The following is a 20,017-nucleotide window of genomic DNA, read 5'->3' as shown; positions in this document are numbered from 1 at the left end:
ATCAAGGGGCAACTCATATTGTAGCAAGCTAAACAGAATCTCTTTCCTAGGAAATTGGAAATGGGACTGAGATAACAGTCAAGTAGTTCAGACTGGTTGGTTAAACAGAGGAAATTAAAGCTGTGGGGTAAATAAATAACAGTTAATTGACAGAGAGAGAATAAAGCAGACACAAAATGCAAAGAAAAGATGGAAATCTCATTTTTAGTCATGCTTTGAAGTCCAGCTACATTCTGACCCTCAGTTTTTCTTTTTTTTTAAATATTTTTTCTCCCTCTCTTCCTCCCCTCTCCCCCCTTTTGTTAAATAGACTCTTGGATTTCTTGAAACCCATTTATCTTTTTTTTTTTTTGAGGGAGAGTTTCACTCTGTTGCCCTGGGTAGAGTACAATGGCATCACTATAGCTCACTGCAACCTCAAACTCCTGGGTTCAAGCGATCCTCCTGCCTCAGCCTCCCAAGTAGCTAGGACTACAGGTATACATCACAATGCCTGGCTAATTTTTCTATTTTTAATAGAGATAGGGTCTCAATCTTACTCAGGCTGGTCTCCAACTCCTGAGCTCAAGCAGTGCTCCTGCCTTGGCCTCCCAGAGTACTAGGATTACAGACATGAGCTACCATGTCCGGCCCAATTTATCTTTGCTATAAATTCTCTTGCATTCTTCAAAGTTCCACTTAATTAAGTTTCTAGTACTTAAAACCAAAAGCCGTAGCTAACATAGCTCACCTTCACCTTCTTCATCCTCTTCACCTTCTTCTTCTTCATCTTCCTCTTCCTCCTCAGGAATGCTGTCTACTGTATGGCGATCATCCTCATCCTCATCCTCTTCTTCCTCGACATCTACATCATCTTCATCATCTTCTCCTTCTTCTTGCTGTTCCTCTTCTACTTCTCCTTCATCAGAATATTGACCTTCCTGGGGAACAGAATTCCGATCAGGAGAAATGGGCTCAAAGTAATCTTCTCTGTGAGGAGCATCCTCTTCCTTGTCACCAGACCCTGAAAAATTGAGGTTTAAGGCACAGATTATTTTAATGGTTTAAGTAATATAAGACAATAGGATTAAATAAGGCAACTACTTAGTGATATTTTGGATGTTTTAGCTCATAAATACCCTTTAAAAAGGTAGGAGAATTACTTGCTTTAAAAAAACATTAAGTATATACATTGTATAACTTCATATAGTGAGAATTAATAAAGTATACTATTTTATGTTCTAGTAACATAAACAAATCCTTTTCTTTTTAGGTATTAAGTAACTACACAGATTTTTCTCTTTTCCAATACATACTACTTATTTTTTAACTGGTGCTCCTTTGTACATGTCACTATAGCAAATTAACACTTTATTTTCAAAGTAATGGTGGCACAGCTTCAAATGAATTAACTAAGTTTTTTAAAGAAGTTCACTTATCAATAGAAAAACACAAGGAAATATTGCACAGCACGGGGTGGGGGAGATTCATCAACTTTTGATTACCAGCATGTAACTTCTTTAATCAAAAAACACTTGTTAATACTAATTGAGAAGAAAAAACACCTAGCACTGATTTTATTTATACCTGGCAAAGGCATAGGATCATCTTCATCATCATCAGGTGGAGGAGGTCCTGGAGGAGTTCTTGGTCCCCTTGGCTGTGGTCTTGGAGGGCTTCCATTAAACTGATCTTCTTTCTCCCCATCAGCTAGAGTTTTATTAGAGATAAAAAAAAGAATTTTCACAGATGACCCTTGAACAACACAGGTTTGAACTGTGTGGGTCCTCTTATACACTAACTACTGTATTCACAGGATGCAAAACCCACATGTATACAAAGGGCCAATTTTTCCTACATGCAGGTTCCTCCAGGCAGACTTTGGGATGATTGTATTAAAGTATATGGAGATGAATGCATGAAAAAATCCTTTTCATCATTTGAGATTTTCATCCTCAGAATTTACTGATAATAATCTTTTCCTTCCTACTGTCTTTACAGAAATTTTGCTAAATAAACTATATTGGTAAAGTTAGAATTTCTGACTTCTCACATACCAAAATGTATACATTCTTTGGCATAATCGCAGAGAAATGAAGACTAATTTTTGTGCCAAAAATATAAGCCAATTTCTAATAGCCGAAAACTACAAGGGAAACTACCCAAATGTCCTTCAACAAGTGAGAGTATATAAACTATTGTACATTCATACTATTAATACAACTCAGCCATAAAAAAAACAAGCTATTGATATATATATAACAAAGTAGACAAAATCTCAAGAAAATTATCTTGAATGAAAAAAGTCAATCTCAAAAAGATATAGTATATCATTTCTGTAACTTTTATAAAATATAATTATAGAGATAGTGAACAGATTAGTGGATGCCAAAATTACAGATGAGTGGGATAGATACGGCTATAAAGGGGTTAATATGAGGAAACTTTACGACAACGGTATAGTTAAGTATCTTGATTATAGTGGAGGTTATATAAGGCTACATATCACATTAAGAAGCACCAAGCTACACACAAACACATACATGTCTAACTGGTGAAATCTAAACAAGTTCCACAGATTATATCAATGCCAATTTTCTGATTTTGATATTGTATTATAGCTATAAAAAATGTTAACACTGGGGAAGCTAAAGAATACACAGGACTTCCCTGTACAGTTCTTTGCGACCTCCTGTAAATCTGTAATTATGTTAAAGTAAAAAGTTAAATAAACTGGCTGGGTGCCGTGGCTCACGCCTGTAATCCTAGCACTCTGGGAGGCTGAGGTGGGTGGATTGCTCAAGGTTAGGAGTTCGAAACCAGCCTGAGCAAGAGCGAGACCCCATCTCTACTATAAACAGAAATTAATTGGCCAACTAATATATATAGAAAAAAATTAGCCGGGCATGGTGGCACATGCCTGTAGTCCCAGCTACTCCAGAGGCTGAGGCAGTAGGATCGCTTGAGCCCAGGAGATTGAGGTTGCTGTGAGCTAGGCTGATGCCACAGCTCTCAGTCTAGCCTAGGCAACAAAGTGAGGCTCTGTCTCAAAAAAAAAAAAAAAAAAAAAAAAAAAAAAAAAAAAAAATCTGCATTAGTTAAGATTTATACATCTTAAAAACTTGAAATACCTTCTGAAAAGAAATTCCTATTAACATAAGTATTCCAAGAAAACATATCAAACTTACTGCCTACTCTTCAATTAGTTTAGAGATAATTTTGATAGTAAACCACAAATAGCTACTGGATTGTATTATGATTAACATATTTTAAATGGGAAAAAAAATCCCCTTAGGTCAATTTAAAAAGCTTTCTAGGATGGGTGTGGTGGCTCACGCCGCCTGTAATCCTAGCACTCTGGAAGGCCGAGGCGGGCAGATCATCTGAATTCAGCCGAAAAAAATTAGCTGTGCATGGTGGCGCATGCCTGTAGTCCCAGCTACTCAGGAGGCTGAGGCAGAAGGATCGCTTGAGCCCAGGAGTTTGAGGTTGCTGTGAGCTAGGCTGACACCAAGGCATTCACTCTAGCCTGGGCAACAGAGTGAGACTGTCTCAAAAAAAATAAAAAAAATAAAATAATAAAAAGCTCTGTAGGAAAGCAGAGGAAGAAAATGAATTTTAAACACCAACATACAAAGAAATTCCTATAGGAAAGAATAAGAGACTGACAGATATCTTGTCAAGTCTTAAGCAAAGTTCAAAAGGTAGATAAGTTCTTTGAATTACCTTTTCTTAATATAATGGACATAAGTTTCACTGACAAAAGCAAATTTAAAATTCTCACCATGTTTTGGATTCCTTTTCAAATTTGGCTGTGGCTGGGGAGGTGGTGGAGGTGGAGGTGGTGGTGGTGGAGAGTCTCTGTCATGACTTATCACTCTATCCACTGATCCATATATTGCCAGTGTCAGACAGTTATACCAGCCTCTTAGCACAAGACCATCAGTATTCACCTGGTTTGTAGGGGTAAAAAAAACCTTCCAAATTAATGTTTTAATATGCCAGAAGTAAACTGGCATCAAATTAGTTTGTGGCTCAACTAAAATCTTTAAAAGTATGTTGTAAATGGAAAGGTCAAATTGGTGAAATTTACCAAGAGGTACAGCTTTTATATGGTTCTCCATGATTATCATAACTACACCTGTCCTAAGACTGCATTTCCCCAATCCTGTAAGTTTAACCAGAATCCCACCCAAGAGAAGAGAAATGAGAATAAAATTAAATGGAAGTTATTGCTAGTTAACAAATTAAACCTCAATAGTTATAGGATTCTTTGATGGGAACACAAATACAAATTGTGTCCAGCCTCAAGAATGACAAAGTTCATAAAACTGTATAGCATTCCTCTTACATGCCCAAATCATATATGCAGGTAAACTTTATGTACCAATATTGTACTTAAAAAAGGGAACCGAAAGGCATTAAATTGTTTTTACAAAGAAACTTTCTCCTAAAAATATCAAAGACTTTGCCAATGCCATTAACCCTCAATATTTCCTCATAAAATAAAAATAACTTTATGCTTTTTAAAGCTGATCTATCTTAATGGCTTGATCTTTACAACTATGACAGTTAGAACAAATATTATTGTTACCTTTTAATAAATAAAAAAATCAGAGTGTCTGAAGAAGAACCTGCTCTAGAAACCAAAGCCCCTGAGTTCTGGGTTCTCTTTACATTCCACCATACTGGGTAAAGATGAAGTTATAAGCATTACTGGGGCCCCTTCTGGAGGCACAATAAGGAAGACAGAATTTAATATTCTCCATGCTGGACTATACAGGGACACTGGGGACCAGAAGAAAGGCTCAAAGTCTATGCCCAGGAATTGACAGACTCTCAGCAGAAATCCCTTTGGGAGGAAAATAAACAGATAACAATGATAATTTTTAGTCTAAATAGGATGCAGGCCGGGTGCGGTGGCTCACGCCTGTAATCCTAGCACTCTGAAGGCCAAGGCAGGCGGATTGCTCAAGGTCAAGAGTTCGAAACCAGCCTGAGCAAGAGTGAGACCACGTCTCTAATTATAAATACAAAAAAGAAATTAATTGGCCAACTAATATATATAGAAAAAATTAGCTAGGCATAGGTGGTGCATGCCTGTAGTCCCAGCTTCTTGAGAGGCTGAGGCAGAAAGATCGCTTGAGCCCAGGAGTTTGAGGTTGCTGGTGAGCTAGGCTGATGCCACGGCACTCACTCTAGCCTGGGCAACAAAGTGAGACTTTGTCTCAAAAATAAATAAATAAATAAACAGGATGCAGAGGATTAAATAATCATGCCCACCCCCAAAATCAAATAGCAATTGTAGTCCCATACTAAATCATAATTACTTTTGCATTTTAGATCTTCCATTAGCTGTTTCTAGAATGGCAATTGCTGTATCAAAAAAAATGGCATACTTCTGATAAAATAGGAGAAATATGAAATATTAATTAAATATGAAATATTAATTAATTTCATATTTATTTCATAAATATGAAATATTAATATTATTAAGGCACAGTAATATCTAATAACAATTTGCCTATCATCTTCTTAATTTGCTCTCCTTAATAAAAAAGGAAAAGCACAAATGCTGGTCTCTTCCTCATTCAAGTATATAACTAGGGGAAGAAAAAGCTTTATAGGTAGAGAATGACGTTACAATGTCTTTATTCCACTTTAAAATAGCTTCTGAATGCAAGAGGAATCAGATAAGAAATGACATTTTGCAGCACTAAAACCAAGTAAACTTACATTCTGCATCAATAATTTATTTGGATCACAAACTTTGAATGGAGGTGAGAACAAACAGCAATGACAAGTTGAAAACTGACTTCCACAATTACCTTTGAGTTGGGTCTAAAGATGATGGAAGTATTCTCATCATATTCCAGGCTGCCAAAAAGAGTGGGAATAAAAACACAGGCTGAAATACTGAACATCATAGATGATAAAGTCTTCCTTAATTCAACTATTTTAATGTAATCAAATGCTACGTTTTTGTTTTGATTTGATAAACCACGAAGTTTGGGTTTAATTTACTGCCCCCAAAATGTTATCAAGAAAAAGAATACATCAAGAAAAAGAATAAATCAACCCCCCAAATTCTGAATTAATTGGTTTGGGCTGAGTACGAATATCAATATTATTTTAAAAGCAGCCCAGGTAATTCTAATATACAGCCAGAGTAGAGGACCACTGCATTATAGTTACACAAAAATGCAAACTATAACCAAGATGTAAGAAAAGCACCTATTTTTATCAAGTGGCTAGTGACATAAAAACACCCTAAAATATTAAAAACCATCTGCTTTTAATTATCTAGGTTTCCCTTCATTTAAAAAAGGTAAAATTATCAATATAATTTAATAATAAATGGCCGGGCGCAGTGGCTCACGCCTATAATCCTAGCACTCTGGGAGGCCAAGGCGGGTGGATTGCTCAAGGTCAGGAGTTCGAAACCAGCCTGAGCAAGAGTGAGACCCCGTCTCTACTATAAATAGAAAGAAATTAATTGCCCAGCTAATATATATAGAAAAAAATCAGCCGGGCATGGTGGCGCATGCCTGTAGTCCCAGTTACGCGGGAGGCTGAGGCAGCAGGATTGCTTGGACCCGGGAGTTGGAGGTTGCTGTGAGCTAGGGCTGACACCACGGCACTCACTCTAGCCTGGGCAACAAAGTGAGACTCTGTCTCAAAAAATAATAATAATAATAAATGACAGAAGGATCAATAAAAGAATGACGTCTAAGAAACTGTCAATTTCTGACAGAAGCTTTCCTACATTTAAGCTACTTTTAATTTTTTTTTTTTTTTTGAGACAGAGTCTCATTTTGTTGTCCAGGCTAGAGTGAGTGCCGTGGCGTCAGCATAGGTCACAAAAACCTCAGTCTCCCGAGCTATAGCAATCCTACTGCCTCAGCCTCCCGAATAGCTGGGACTACAGGCACGCACCACCATGCCTGGCTGATTTTTTGTATATATGTTAGCTGGCCAATTAATTTCTTTCTATTTATAGTAGAGACGGGGTCTTGCTCTTGCTCAGGCTGTTTTCAAACTCCTGACCTGGAGCAATCCGCCCGCCTCGGCCTCCCAGAGAGCTAGGATTACAGGTGTGAGCCACCGCGCCCGGCCTACTTTTAACATTTTTTATAAATGAGTTCTAAGTAAACATATTTAATAGTCAATTTGTTTACAGATATCATAACCAGTTTTAATAATACCTGTACGTATTAAATAATACACAAAGGAAGTATCTATTAACAAAAGTCTCATTTTACAAAATGTGACTGCAGAATTTTAAATTACAAAGTAGTATGATATAAAAGACACATAAAATATCAGCTCACAATATGTTTATCTTTTCCAAATTATATGGTTACTATTAAATTGTATGAAAGTTTCACATGTATCAGAAATGCATGTATGAGTAAAAAGCAAACAAAAGATGGGGACTGTTTCTCACATTTAAAATTTTATTTTGTTAAATATATTCAACATCTCCTTAGGAGACATTTCTTTAATATTGCCTTGATAAAATTAAACCTTGCATTCTTGGGTCTACCAGCAGACACATCCTTTTCTTCTAGCTAACCAATAAAAATGTTTTGCTTACTAACTTGTAAGTTACTAGTGAAATTACCTAGCAGGTACATACCTTCCCAACCTATCAAAAACTGGAGCACTTGGTTTGCTTACATTGTTGAAGAATAAGTCTAATTGAAATGTATGTGGCGATGTCTCCCTGTGAATAAAACAAAGTCAAAATATTAGCCTTTGTAATAATCAGTTCCTAAATTAAAACAAACAAAAAAAATAGTAAGTACAAAGTTAAGAGCAATTCTAGAATTAGAATATAACATTCCTAAGATTTAAATAACAAAAATATAAATTTAATATTTTTTTTCTTTTTTTTGTATGAAAGGGTAGAAGGTTGTGAGAAGGGGTACTCAATTTCCTTGGTTTTCTCTGCTGTTGTTGAGATAAAGTCTTACTCTGTCACCTGGGGTAGAGTGCGGTGGTGTCATTGTAGCACACTGCAACCTCGAACTCCTGGGCTCTAAGAGATCCTTCTGCCTCAGCTTTCCAGGTAGTTGGGACTATAGGCACACACCACAATGCCCAGCTGATTTTTTTTTTTCTTTTTGGGAGAGATGGGGGTCTCACTCTTGCTCAGGCTGGTCTCCAACTATCGAGCTCAAGTAATCCTCCCATCTCGGCCTCCCAGAGTACGGATATTACAGGCATGAGCCACCGTGCATAATCTTAATATGACATTTTATATATGTATGTAACCTTAATACAAATTTTTTTTTTTTTTTTTTGAGACAGAGTCTCGCTTTGTTGCCCAGGCTAGAGTGAGTGCCGTGGCGTCAGCCTAGCTCACAGCAACCTCAAACTCCTGGGCTCAAGTGATCCTTCTGCCTCAGCCTCCCGGGTAGCTGGGACTACAGGCATGCGCCACCATGCCCGGCTAATTTTTTATATATATATCAGTTGGCCAATTAATTTCTTTCTATTTATAGTAGAGACGGGGTCTCGCTCTTGCTCAGGCTGGTTTTGAACTCCTGACCTTGAGCAATCCGCCCGCCTCGGCCTCCCAAGAGCTAGGATTACAGGCGTGAGCCACAGCGCCCGGCCTTAATACAAATTTTATTCACATCCAATTCTCAACTAGACAACTGTTACTGAAAATAAAATTGTTTTGTTTTTCTTAAAAATCTTAAACCCCACACTGAGATGAAAATAAAATTTTATTCCAGTATCTTTCATCTGCTACATGGTATCTACCTTAATTAAAATTTTTAATTTATTTCAAAGGCAAATGCTAATTGTTATGATACCTAATTGTATAATTCTTTATATCACTGCTCCCTTTCATTAGCAAAAAGAATTAGGGGTTAACTAACATCAAGTTGTTTTTTTGAGATAGGGTTTCACTCTGTCGCCTAGGCTGGGGTACATTGGCCCAATCATAGCTCACGACAAGCTCAAGCTTCTGAACTCAAGTATTCCTCTTGACTCATCCTCCTGAATAGCTAATATTACAGGCGAGAGCCACCATGCCCAGCTAATTAAAAACAATTTTTTTTATAGAGATGGGGTCTCATGATGTCTCTCAAGCTGGTCCTAAACTCCTAGGCTCAAACAATCCTGCCTTAGCCACTCAAAGCACTGGGTTTACAGGCATGCGCCACTGTGCCCAGCCTCAAGTTCTATATTGTAATTGCAATTTGATTTCAACTTAATCCACATTAACACAAGGCTATAATCATAATCTTAGCATCACAGCCCTAAATTGTGACTTTAAGCCTAAATTGAAATGTCTACAGTAGCAATTTACACAAATATTTTGGTCTTTTTTAAATAGATTATATAGTTAAGAATAAAGCCTATTTAATTTGTATTTGACTGAAATTTTGGTACACTTCATGTAAAAGATACCGTATCATAGCACCACTGGCCAAAATTCCTTAGGCTCAACTAATATCTTGGCTTTAAACACATCTTTTGTTCTTGTTCATATAAAAACCAAATGGTAAAAAGTACCATGTCCAGAGTACTATCGAAGAGATTCCTTCATTCAGAATATCACACATGATAGAAGTACAAACGGGCCAGGCGCGGTGGCTCACACCTGTAATCCTAGCATTCTGGGAGGCCAAGGCGGGTGGATTGCTTAAGGTCAAGAGTTCGAAACCAGCCTGAGCAAGAGTGAGACCCCCATCTCTACTATAAATAGAAAGAAATTAATTGGCCAGCTAATATATATAGAAAAATTAGCCGGGCATGGTGGCACATGCCTGTAGTCCCAGCAACCCAGGAGGCTGAGGCAGTAGGATTGCTCAAGCCCAGGAGTTTGAGGTTGCTGTGAGCTAGGCTGACGCCACAGCACTCACTCTAGCCTGGGCAACAAAGCGAGACTCTGTCTCAAAACAAACAAAAAAAAGTACAAACGGTACAGTCATTCTGAAAGGCAATGTGGCAATTAAGTTCAGGAGACTGAAAAAATGTTCACATCATGCTATCATTTGAAAGTATCCCTCAAAGTTTATGTGTTGGAAACTTAATCCTCAATGCAACAGTGTGGGGAGGTAGGCCCTAATAAGAGGTGATTAGGTCATGAGGGTACTCTGCCCTCATAAATGGATTGATGGTGTTACCTGGGCAGTAGATTAGTTATCCCATAGTGGGTTAGTTAGCATGGGTGCGCTTGTTATTTAAGAAAAAAGCAAGTTCAATCTCCTTTTGCTCTCTTGTGCCCTCTGGCCCTTCTGCCTTCCTCTACGTGATAACACAAGAAGGCCCTTGTCAAATGATATTGGACTTCCCAGCCCCTAGGAATGTAAGAAATAGATTTCTTTATAAATTATCCAGTCTGTGGTATTCTATTATAGTAACACAAAATGGACCAAGACATACCATTTGATTCACTTTTTTCTAGGAAGTGTTTCCACAGAAACCCTAATATGCAAACAAAGACTTTTTTCAAGAGGACACTCATCATATACTGTTACTTGTAATCTCAAAACTAAAAACCATCTAAGGGGTCAGGGGTGGTGGCTAATGCCTACAATCCCCATACTGTGGCAAGAAGATCTTTTGAGCACAGGAATTTGAGACCAGCTGAGCAACACAGCAAGAGATCCCAACTCTACAAAAAATAGAAAACTTAGCTAGGCTTAGTGGTGTATGCCTCTAGTCCCAGCTACTCAGGAGGCTGAGGCAGGAGGTTGCAGTAAGCTATGATGACACCACTGCACTCCAGACCGGGCAACAGAAGGGGACCCTGTCTCAAAAAAAACAAAACCATTTAATGGTCCCCACAAAAAAGACTAATCAAATAAATTACAGCACATTCATTCCTTAGACTATGTAGTTACTAGAAATCATAAATTCAGAGAATATTTAATAATATGAAAGTACTCCTGACATATTAGTAAATGAAATAAAGGAATACACAGAACAATATACAGTAGGGTCAGAATAACAACATACATTTACCTTACCCAAATTCTACTGTATATGCCCAACAACTCTAGTCTCCCCCTCTTGCCCTTCCTCTTCACACTAGACCCTGGAGTCTCAAATCTCAAGAAAAGGGAAAAGAGATGAAATGCAAACTCTTTACTTTTAACCCCCTAAAGGCTCAGGTCCTAGTCACTGAAAAGTGATTTGAAGACTCTAAGGTAATCTGACTGCATTAGACATTTATCTCACAACTTGGTGACTATAAAAAAACCTAACCTCACATATTTACCACATGTAAAAAAACAGCATAATATACATACACATATAATATACAAACACGCACACACATTAAAAACCACAAAATACCAAATGTTAAGATTCTCTTGGAATAGAGAAATTATAGGGATTTTAACTTTACCTATGCAATTCTGAATTTTACAAAGAGAAAAAACACTACCTTAAAGTATGGTCACAAATATCATTTGATTTTTTTTTTTTTTTTTTTTTTTGAGACAGAGTCTCACTTTGTTGCCTAGGCTAGAGGGAGTGCCATGGCGTCAGCCTAGCTCACAGCAACCTCAAACTCCTGGGCTCAAGCAATCCTCCTGCCTCAGCCTCCCGAGTAGCTGGGACTACAGGCATGCGCCATCATGCCCGGCTAATTTTTGTATATATTTTTAGTTGGCCAATTAATTCTTTCCATTTGTAGTAGAGATGGGGTCTCGCTCTTGCTCAGGCTGCTTTCAAACTCCTGACCTCGAGCAATCCACCCGCCTCGGCCTCCCAGAGTGCTAGGATTACAGGCATGAGCCACTGCCCCAGCTTTTATCATTTGATCTTTAACATTACTTTCAACCTTGAGATTCTAGTCTTCCTGACTTAGATTTGTTTTATTGTGTTAATACTCTATTTCACTGTTCGGTAACTTATTAATCACATATAAAGTTGCTTCTGATACTTTTATATTTGGAGTTATTAAAATACGAAGAGCCACTCATCCCTAGCTAAGAAAAGGAAAAGGGATAAGAAGAGGGAAAATGAAACTAATACTCCTACTCATTGCAGCTAAATGGCAGAGATCCAGTTTGCCTGTTATGGTAGCCAGACTCCAAGATGGTCCCCAATGACTACATTAGCTTCCTAGCATTCACACCCTGTGTAGTCCCCTACCATACTGTACCAGCAGAATATGTAATCAATACAATATGGTAAAGGTGATAATGTCACTTCTGATATTGTTATAAACCACACTGACTGTGCCTTCCTCTTTGGGCATGTTCTCTCTCATTCTTGGATCACTCACTCTGGAGCAAGCCATGTCATGCCATGAGCAAGCCCATGGTGTGGATCTCCTAGCAAGGAACTGAAACTTCCTACCAAGTTGAGTGAGCTACCAAGTTGAGTAAGCTACCAAGCAAATTCTCCAGCCCCAGTCTATATCTTTTTTTTTTTTTTTTTTTTGAGACAGAGTCTCGCTTGTTGACCAGGCTAGAGTGAGTGCTGTGGCGTCGGCCTAGCTCACAGCAACCTCAAACTCCTGGGCTCAAGCAATCCTTCTGCCTCAGCCTCCCAGGTAGCTGGGACTACAGGCATGCGCCACCATGCCCAGCTAATTTTCTATATATATTAGTTGGCCAATCAATTTCTTTCTATTTATAGTAGAGACGGTCTTGCTCTTGCTCAGGCTGGTTTCGAACTCCTAACCTCGAGCAATCCGCCCGCCTTAGCCTCCCAGAGTGCTAGGATTACAGGCGTGAGCCACCGCCGCGCCCGGCTTCTCAGTCTATATCTTGACTACAACCTCCTGAGAGAACCTAAGCCAGCTAAGCCACTCCTACATTCCTGACCCTCAGAAACAATGTGAAATAATAAATGTTTAGTTTTAGGCTATTATTTGTTATAGAAAAATAGATAATAGATCTTGCTTGACCAAAAGCAGTACAAGTAGAGAAGACTGTCAGATATATTGTCGATACCTCATCTTTACAATTCTACATACATCTCTCTTTATAAGTAAAGAAGAAAGAAATGTACAGGAAAACATAAGTTTTAATTTTCTTAAACATGGATCAAAGATATGAAGTCAATTATAATGATCCTTCATTACAAACATTAATTAAACATCTCATTGTTTTATTTTGTATCTTTTAATTTTTGAATGGTACTTTGAGATTTTATATCTATTTCTATAATTAACAAATTATTTTTCACAATTATGAAGAAATGGTTCCTTAACCCTGAATCTGTCTTATAACACTTGACCATGATTTAGCTAGTTTAATTCTTTTTTTGAGACAGAGTCTCACTTTGTTGCCCAGGCTAGAGTGAGTGCCGTGGCGTCAGCCCAGCTCACGAAAACCTCCTGCCTCAGCCTCCCAAGTGGCTGGGATTACAGGCATGCGCCACGATGCCCGGCTTATTTTTTCTATATATTTATTAGTTGGCCAATAAATTTCTTTCTATTTATAGTAGAGACAGGATCTCTCTCTTGCTCAGGCTGGTTTCGAACTCCTGACCTCAAGCAATCCGCCTGCCTCAGCCTCCCAGAGTGCTAGGATTACAGTCATGAGCCACCGCGCCCGGCTTAGTTTAATTCTTTTATATGATAGAAATTGAATTATCCATAGCATGTCTAGAATGAAATGTGATATGAATACATAAAACTAATATCTACGCTATAAGTTAATAACTCATGTAAGATATATTAGTATTTATTATATATACCCAATATACAATACTATATTTAATATAGTTATGATATACATTAATGTTTCCACAGCCAAAATTTGGCCTATATACCCAACCCTATAATTAAAATCAGAAAATAATGATTATTCATATTACATCAAAGATCAAATTCTTGGCCGGGCGCTGTGGCTCACACCTGTAATCCTAGCTCTTGGGAGGCCGAGGCGGGCGGATTGCTCAAGGTCAGGAGTTCGAAACCAGCCTGAGCAAGAGCGAGACCCCATCTCTACTATAAATAGAAAGAAATTAATTGGCCAACTGATATATATATAAAAAATTAGCCGGGCATGGTGGCACATGCCTGTAGTCCCAGCTACCCGGGAGGCTAAGGCAGAAGGATCACTCGAGCCCAGGAGTTTGAGGTTGCTGTGAGCTAGGCTGACGCCACGGCACTCACTCTAGCCTGGGCAACAAAGCGAGACTCTGTCTCAAAAAAAAAAAAAAAAAAAAAAAAAAAGATCAAATTCTTCTATTTTATGTTAGTAGTTAAAGCTATCTATAACCCCATGTCAGGGACTTGATTTTATATTTTATTTCTCACAGTAACTTAGAGAAAACATCAAATAATTACTTGCTAGCTACACCTACTAGCTAACTTGAAGCTACAAAATAATAAAAAGACATATCGGCTAAGAAGATCATAAAAACTCATACCATAAAATCATATAATAAGAAATGCAATAATGTAAAAAAAATAAATTTCTTAATATTCAAACTACATCTTACTTATTTTCAAGAGAAAAGTTAGGTTAAAAATACTTCATCTAGGCCAGGCGCGGTGGCTCACGCCTGTAATCCTAGCACTCTAGGAGGCCGAGGCGGGCGGATTGCTCGAGGTCAGGAGTTCGAAGCCAGCCTGAGCAACAGCGAGACCCCATCTCTACTATAAATAGAAAGAAATTAATTGGCCAACTAATATATATACAAAAAATTAGCCGGGCATGATGGCACATGCCTGTAATCCCAGCTACTCGGGAGGCTGAGGCAGTAGGATTGCTTGAGCCCAGGAGATTGAGGTTGCTGTGAGCCAGGCTGACGCCATGGCACTCACTCTAGCCTGGGCATCAAAGCGAGACTGTGTCTCAAAAAAAAAAAAAAAAACCTTCATCTATTTGATTATGCCCTCCCAGAATATTTTGGAAAATGTAAACCTATTTCTGCCAACATACATACATACATTCATTCATTCATTCATCTAGAGACAGAGCCTCACTGTCACCCAGGCTGGACTGCAGTGGTACAATCATAGCTCACTGCTACCTTGAACTCCTGGACTCAAAGGATCATCCCACCCCAGCCTCCTGACCTCCTGCGTAGCTGGGACTATGTGTACACACCACCACATCCAGCTAATTTTTTTACTTTTGGTAAAGACATAGGTCTGGTTATGTTGCCCACACTGGTCTCACACTTCGGCCTCAAATGATCCTCCTACCTCAGCCTCCCAAAGCACTGGGATTACAGGTACAAGCCACCGTGCCTGGCATCCACCAACTTTAAAAAAAAATGATGAATAAAGAAAAATGTTACCTCCTACTTACGTCAAATAATTATTCTTTTCAAGTTTAAGATAATATATGCATTATATAGAAAATCTAGAGTTAGTCATAATGCAGCATAACCATAACTGAAGTTTCAAGATTTTATTACTTACAAAATATTACCTTACATTTTTGCACTTAAGAATATGTTTCTGGCCGGGCGCGGTGGCTCACGCCTGTAATCCTAGCTCTCTGGGAGGCCGAGGCGGGCGGATTGCTCAAGGTCAGGAGTTCGAAACCAGCCTGAGCAAGAGCGAGACCCCGTCTCTACTATAAATAGAAAGAAATTAATTGGCCAACTGATATATATATATATATAAAATTAGCCGGGCATGGTGGCGCATGCCTGTAGTCCCAGCTACTCGGGAGGCTGAGGCAGAAGGATCGCTCGAGCCCAGGAGTTTGAGGTTGCTGTGAGCTAGGCTGACGTCACGGCACTCACTCTAGCCTGGACAACAAAGCGAGACTCTGTCTTAAAAAAAAAAAAAAAAAAAAAAAAAAGAATATGTTTCTAAGACAATCTTTAGTCAAAAAACGCTTTCAAAAAGAGAGTTTACTTACCCATATGCTCTATTATCAGGCAGGCTGCTATGGGCTCTTACTCCTGGGGGTATGACTCGGACTTCATTGATATAAACCACACACGGAAAACGAACAACATCTATATGAGAACTTTGCTTTAAAAAGAGGGAAAAGGGGAAACATGTAAGTAAAATTTACTCATCTTCTATTTAATTTTCCCATTTAGAATATCAGAAATAACCTTAAAATAAACTCTGTCTCATTAAATATATTATTTATGATGCTGTATAAATAATTTTTTAAAAATAGCTGATGATAAAAAGTACCTACTTAAGCCTCCCAATTTGTATACCATTTTCTGCAGTGTATTTACTTCCCTGTTGATGTTTAGCTTAGAACAACACAGACCCACTCTGAAACCTCTGAAGCCAGAAGCCTTTCAGAATCTAGACTTTTTGGATTTCCAGAAAGGTAATATGATACAAATACTGCATATTATAATACTTAAGACCCCAGTGGTTTCACCTCTAGGGTAGTACCTTGTAATCAAAACATTAATATATCTGTAGCCACATGTATGGACATTCACACTATTATTTAGATTATAACAGGCATCATGTCAGTACAAATCAGACTACATGGCCAACTGAATTCAGGGAAGATTTTTCCGCCATTTTTGAATTTCTAAATTACAGACAAGAGACTGTAGATGTGTACTTAGACCAGCTTACTTTGCTAAACTCACATATGAACTAATATCAAGGGATCAGGGAAGTCATTCAGGTACTGAATGGTTGAAGTAAACCCCTACTGAAATTTTTTAAAAAATCCACAAACTAAGAGTTTATTATAATAAAAGAAACGGATAGCATAATTTACAATAGCATAAATTATATTTGGTATATACTTATCTCTATGTATCATCTGAAAAAGGATTAGACAAACATAGCTCTTGTTTTCAATAATAAAAAATGAAATTTCACATTGTTTTTGGACTATTTTACATCTTTTCCTAGCAGTTCGGCCAACTGTCACCACCTAGTGGTCAAAGTTCAGCACAAGAAAAATGGTTTACATTGTATGTACCTAGAAAGACTGAGTCTCTCTTTAAGTTGCAAAGAATATCATGCATATCAATAGACCAAAAGAGCATGTTCAAGTTAGTCTTTCCAGAAATGCAACAGAGTATGACTTCTTAATTTTGCATTTTAAACTTGGAGACTATAATTAAATATATGGGTACAGAAATCCCAAAATATGTTTACCGTTCAAATGTACTTTAAACTCTCAAAGGTATAAAATAAACAGGATGAATGCGAAGTGAGGCTGACTATACGATATCCATTTTCCTCCTCTTCTAGAGAAGTTTTAGCTGGGCACAAGTAAAGACCATTTCCCAGACTTCCTGGAAGCCAGTATGAACACGTGATTACTAAATTCTGATCAATGAGATGTAAATGGAAATGATGTAGGCATCTGTGGGTCATGGTCTTAAAGGGAATTCAGACCTTTAGACCTTTCTTCTACCTTTTCTTCCAATACTCTGTCTTTGAAACATAGATGTTACAGTGAGCTACTATGTACAACACGGGTGACACTCTAAGGATGATGGCAGAGGAACAACACAGAAAAGCCTGGGTTCCTGACATTACAGAACACCCATATTAGCCCTAGATTATTTTTAACCAGATGACTGAAACAAAAAATCTTATCTAAATCCACTGTTACTTTGGCTTTTGTTACAACAGAGGAAATTGTATCCAAATTACAAATATACCTTAGATATTCAGCAAATACTACAGATTTGTTTTTTAAGGAACAGGGTCTCACTCTGTCCTCTAAGCCTACATCACCACATCCAGCTAATTTTTTTATCTTTTTTTTTTTTTTTTTGAGACTGAGTCTCGCTTTGTTGCCCAGGCTAGAGTGAATGCCATGGCGTCAGCCTAGCTCACAGCAACCTCACACTCCTGAGCTCAAGCAATCCTGCTGCCTCAGGCTCCCAAGTATCTGGGACTACAGGCATGCACCACCATGCCCAGCTAGTTTTTTCTATATATATTAGTTGGCCAATTAATTTCTTTCTATTTATAGTAGAAACGGGGTCTCGCTCTTGCTCAGGCTGGTTTCAAACTCCTGACATCTGGCAATCTGCCCACCTTGGCCTCCCAGAGTGCTAGGATTACAGGCGTGAGCCACCGCGCCCGGCAATTTTTTTATTCTTTGTAGAGATGGGGTCTTGCTATATTGCCCAGGCTGCACCACAGATTTATATAAACTCTATGTAAGCATAAAAGAAATAAACATTTTGCCTCAACTTTGGTGCTATATTTCCTGCCAGTAACAAACTTGTTCTGTTTTTTGTTTTTTTTTTTTAACTTGAGACAGAGTCTCACTCTGTTGCCAGGGCTAGAGTGCCATGGCATCAGTCTAGCTCACAGCAACCTCAAACTCCCGGGTTCAAGTGGCTGGAACTACAGGCATGCACCACCATGCCCAGCTAATTTTTTTTCTGTATAGTTTTAGTTGTCCAGCTAATTTCTATTTTTAGTAGAGACAGGGTCTCACTCTTGCTCAGGCTAGTCTTGAACTCCTGAGCTCAAACAATCCGCCCACCGTGGCCTCCCAGAGTGCTAGGATTACAGGCCTAAGCCACTGCACCCAGCCAATAACAAACTTTTTTATTTAAAAAGTTTACTGTTCACACAGTAATAAATTCTCATTTATTTATTTATAGAGACAGGGTCTCTCTCTGTCACCCAGACTAGAGTGCAATGGTGCAATCCTAGCTCACAGCAGCCTCAAAATACTGGGCTCAAGGATCCTCCTACCTCAGCCTCCCCAGTAGCTGAGACTACAAGCACACACCACCATACCCAGCTAATTTTTTTTTATTTTTTAATTTTTGAGACAGAGTCTCACTTTGTTGCCCAGGCTAGAGTGAGTGCCATGGCGTCAGCCTAGCTCACAGCAACCTCAAATTCGTGGGCTCAAGCAATCCTGCTGTCTCAGCCTCCCAAGTAGCTAGGACTACAGGCATGTGCCACCATGCCCGGCTAATTTTTTCTATACATATTAGTTGGCCAATTAATTTCTTTCTATTTATAATAGAGATGGGGTCTCCCTCTTGCTCAGGCTGGTTTCGAACTCCTGACCTGGAGCAATTCACCTGCCTCAGCCTCCCAGAGTGCTAGGATTACAGGCGTGAGCCACTGTGCCCTGCCATGCCCAGCTAATTTTAAAAATAACCTTTTTGTAGAGACTGGGTCTTGTTATATTGCCCAGGCTGGTCTCTAGCTCCTGGTCTCAACTGATTCTCCTACCTGTTCTCCCAAAGTGCTGAGAGGCACTATGCTCAGCCTAAATTCTGATTTATATGTGTCAAGAAAACTTAGAACAAAAGTTTATCAACTCTATCCTCCTCCAACCTGGCCTCTACTAATTAATGGCATTAGTAATAGTTAGAGTATAACCTATGAACCTAAACAAATGAATTTAAAGATTTAGAGCCTTTCAAAATCTATTTTGTTTTTAAGTAGAAGAATTTCTGTATTAGTTGCTACCATTTTTATTATTTATTTCCAAGCATTTATTAAATGTCTACTATATTCCAAGATATGGTAGGTTCTGAGGATATGAAGATAAAACATAATCTCTGCCCTTAAGAAATAATCTAAGGCCCAATGCAGTGGATCATATCTGTAATTCTAGTACTCTGGGAGGCTGAGACGGGAAGATAGCTTGAGCTCAGGAGTTCCAGACAAGCCTGAGCAAGAGTGAGACCCCACCTCTACTAAAAATAGAAAAATTAGCCAGGTGTCGTGGTGCACACTTGTAGTCCCAGCTACTTGGGAGGCTGGGGCAGGAGGATCACTTGAGCCCAAGAATTTGAGGTTGCTGTGAGCTAGGCTGAAGCCACGGCACTCTACTAAGGGCAACAGAGTGAGACTCAGTCTCAAAAAAAAAAAAAAAAAAAGGCAGGGGGAACAGACACTCTATTATGGTAGACAAATAAATTGCCATGATACAAACTCACATAGCATGCTATGAAAATCCAGAGGGGCACTTAGCTAACTCAGATTGTGGGCAAACATTTGTGGAGGAAGAAGGGTGTCAAAGAAAATTTCCCAAAAGAAGCAGCACCAAAGCTAAGTAAGTCTTTAAGGAAAACAAGAATCAGTGGAAGAGAAGGAGAAGTAGGAGGAGAAAGCATGCACAAGAGGAAGGCAAACAAGAACTTGGAAGGTTCAAGAAATTGCAAACATAAGCCTGGG

The 20,017-nt window shown here is 38.6% G+C and overlaps 1 protein-coding gene across 2 annotated transcripts in view; it reads right to left on the bottom strand.

Annotated features, from left to right (window-relative positions):
* Positions 1–20,017, bottom strand: part of VIRMA (vir like m6A methyltransferase associated) — a 72,323-nt gene that overhangs the window by 46,622 nt on the left and 5,684 nt on the right. For both annotated transcript variants that reach the window (XM_012772850.3, XM_076005155.1), the window contains exons 2-7: positions 15,783–15,898; positions 7,619–7,705; positions 5,808–5,856; positions 3,764–3,932; positions 1,567–1,689; positions 731–1,003 (exon numbers count right to left, since the gene is read on the bottom strand). In XM_012772850.3, the coding sequence (XP_012628304.1) occupies positions 731–1,003; positions 1,567–1,689; positions 3,764–3,932; positions 5,808–5,856; positions 7,619–7,705; positions 15,783–15,898 (817 nt within the window). The remainder of the gene's footprint in view (positions 1–730; positions 1,004–1,566; positions 1,690–3,763; positions 3,933–5,807; positions 5,857–7,618; positions 7,706–15,782; positions 15,899–20,017) is intronic.

Source organism: Microcebus murinus, chromosome 7, assembly GCF_040939455.1.
Source record: "Microcebus murinus isolate Inina chromosome 7, M.murinus_Inina_mat1.0, whole genome shotgun sequence".
Lineage (NCBI taxonomy): Eukaryota > Metazoa > Chordata > Mammalia > Primates > Cheirogaleidae > Microcebus > Microcebus murinus.
Note: the sequence above shows the minus strand (reverse complement) of the source record. Positions and strands in the feature narration are given on the sequence as shown.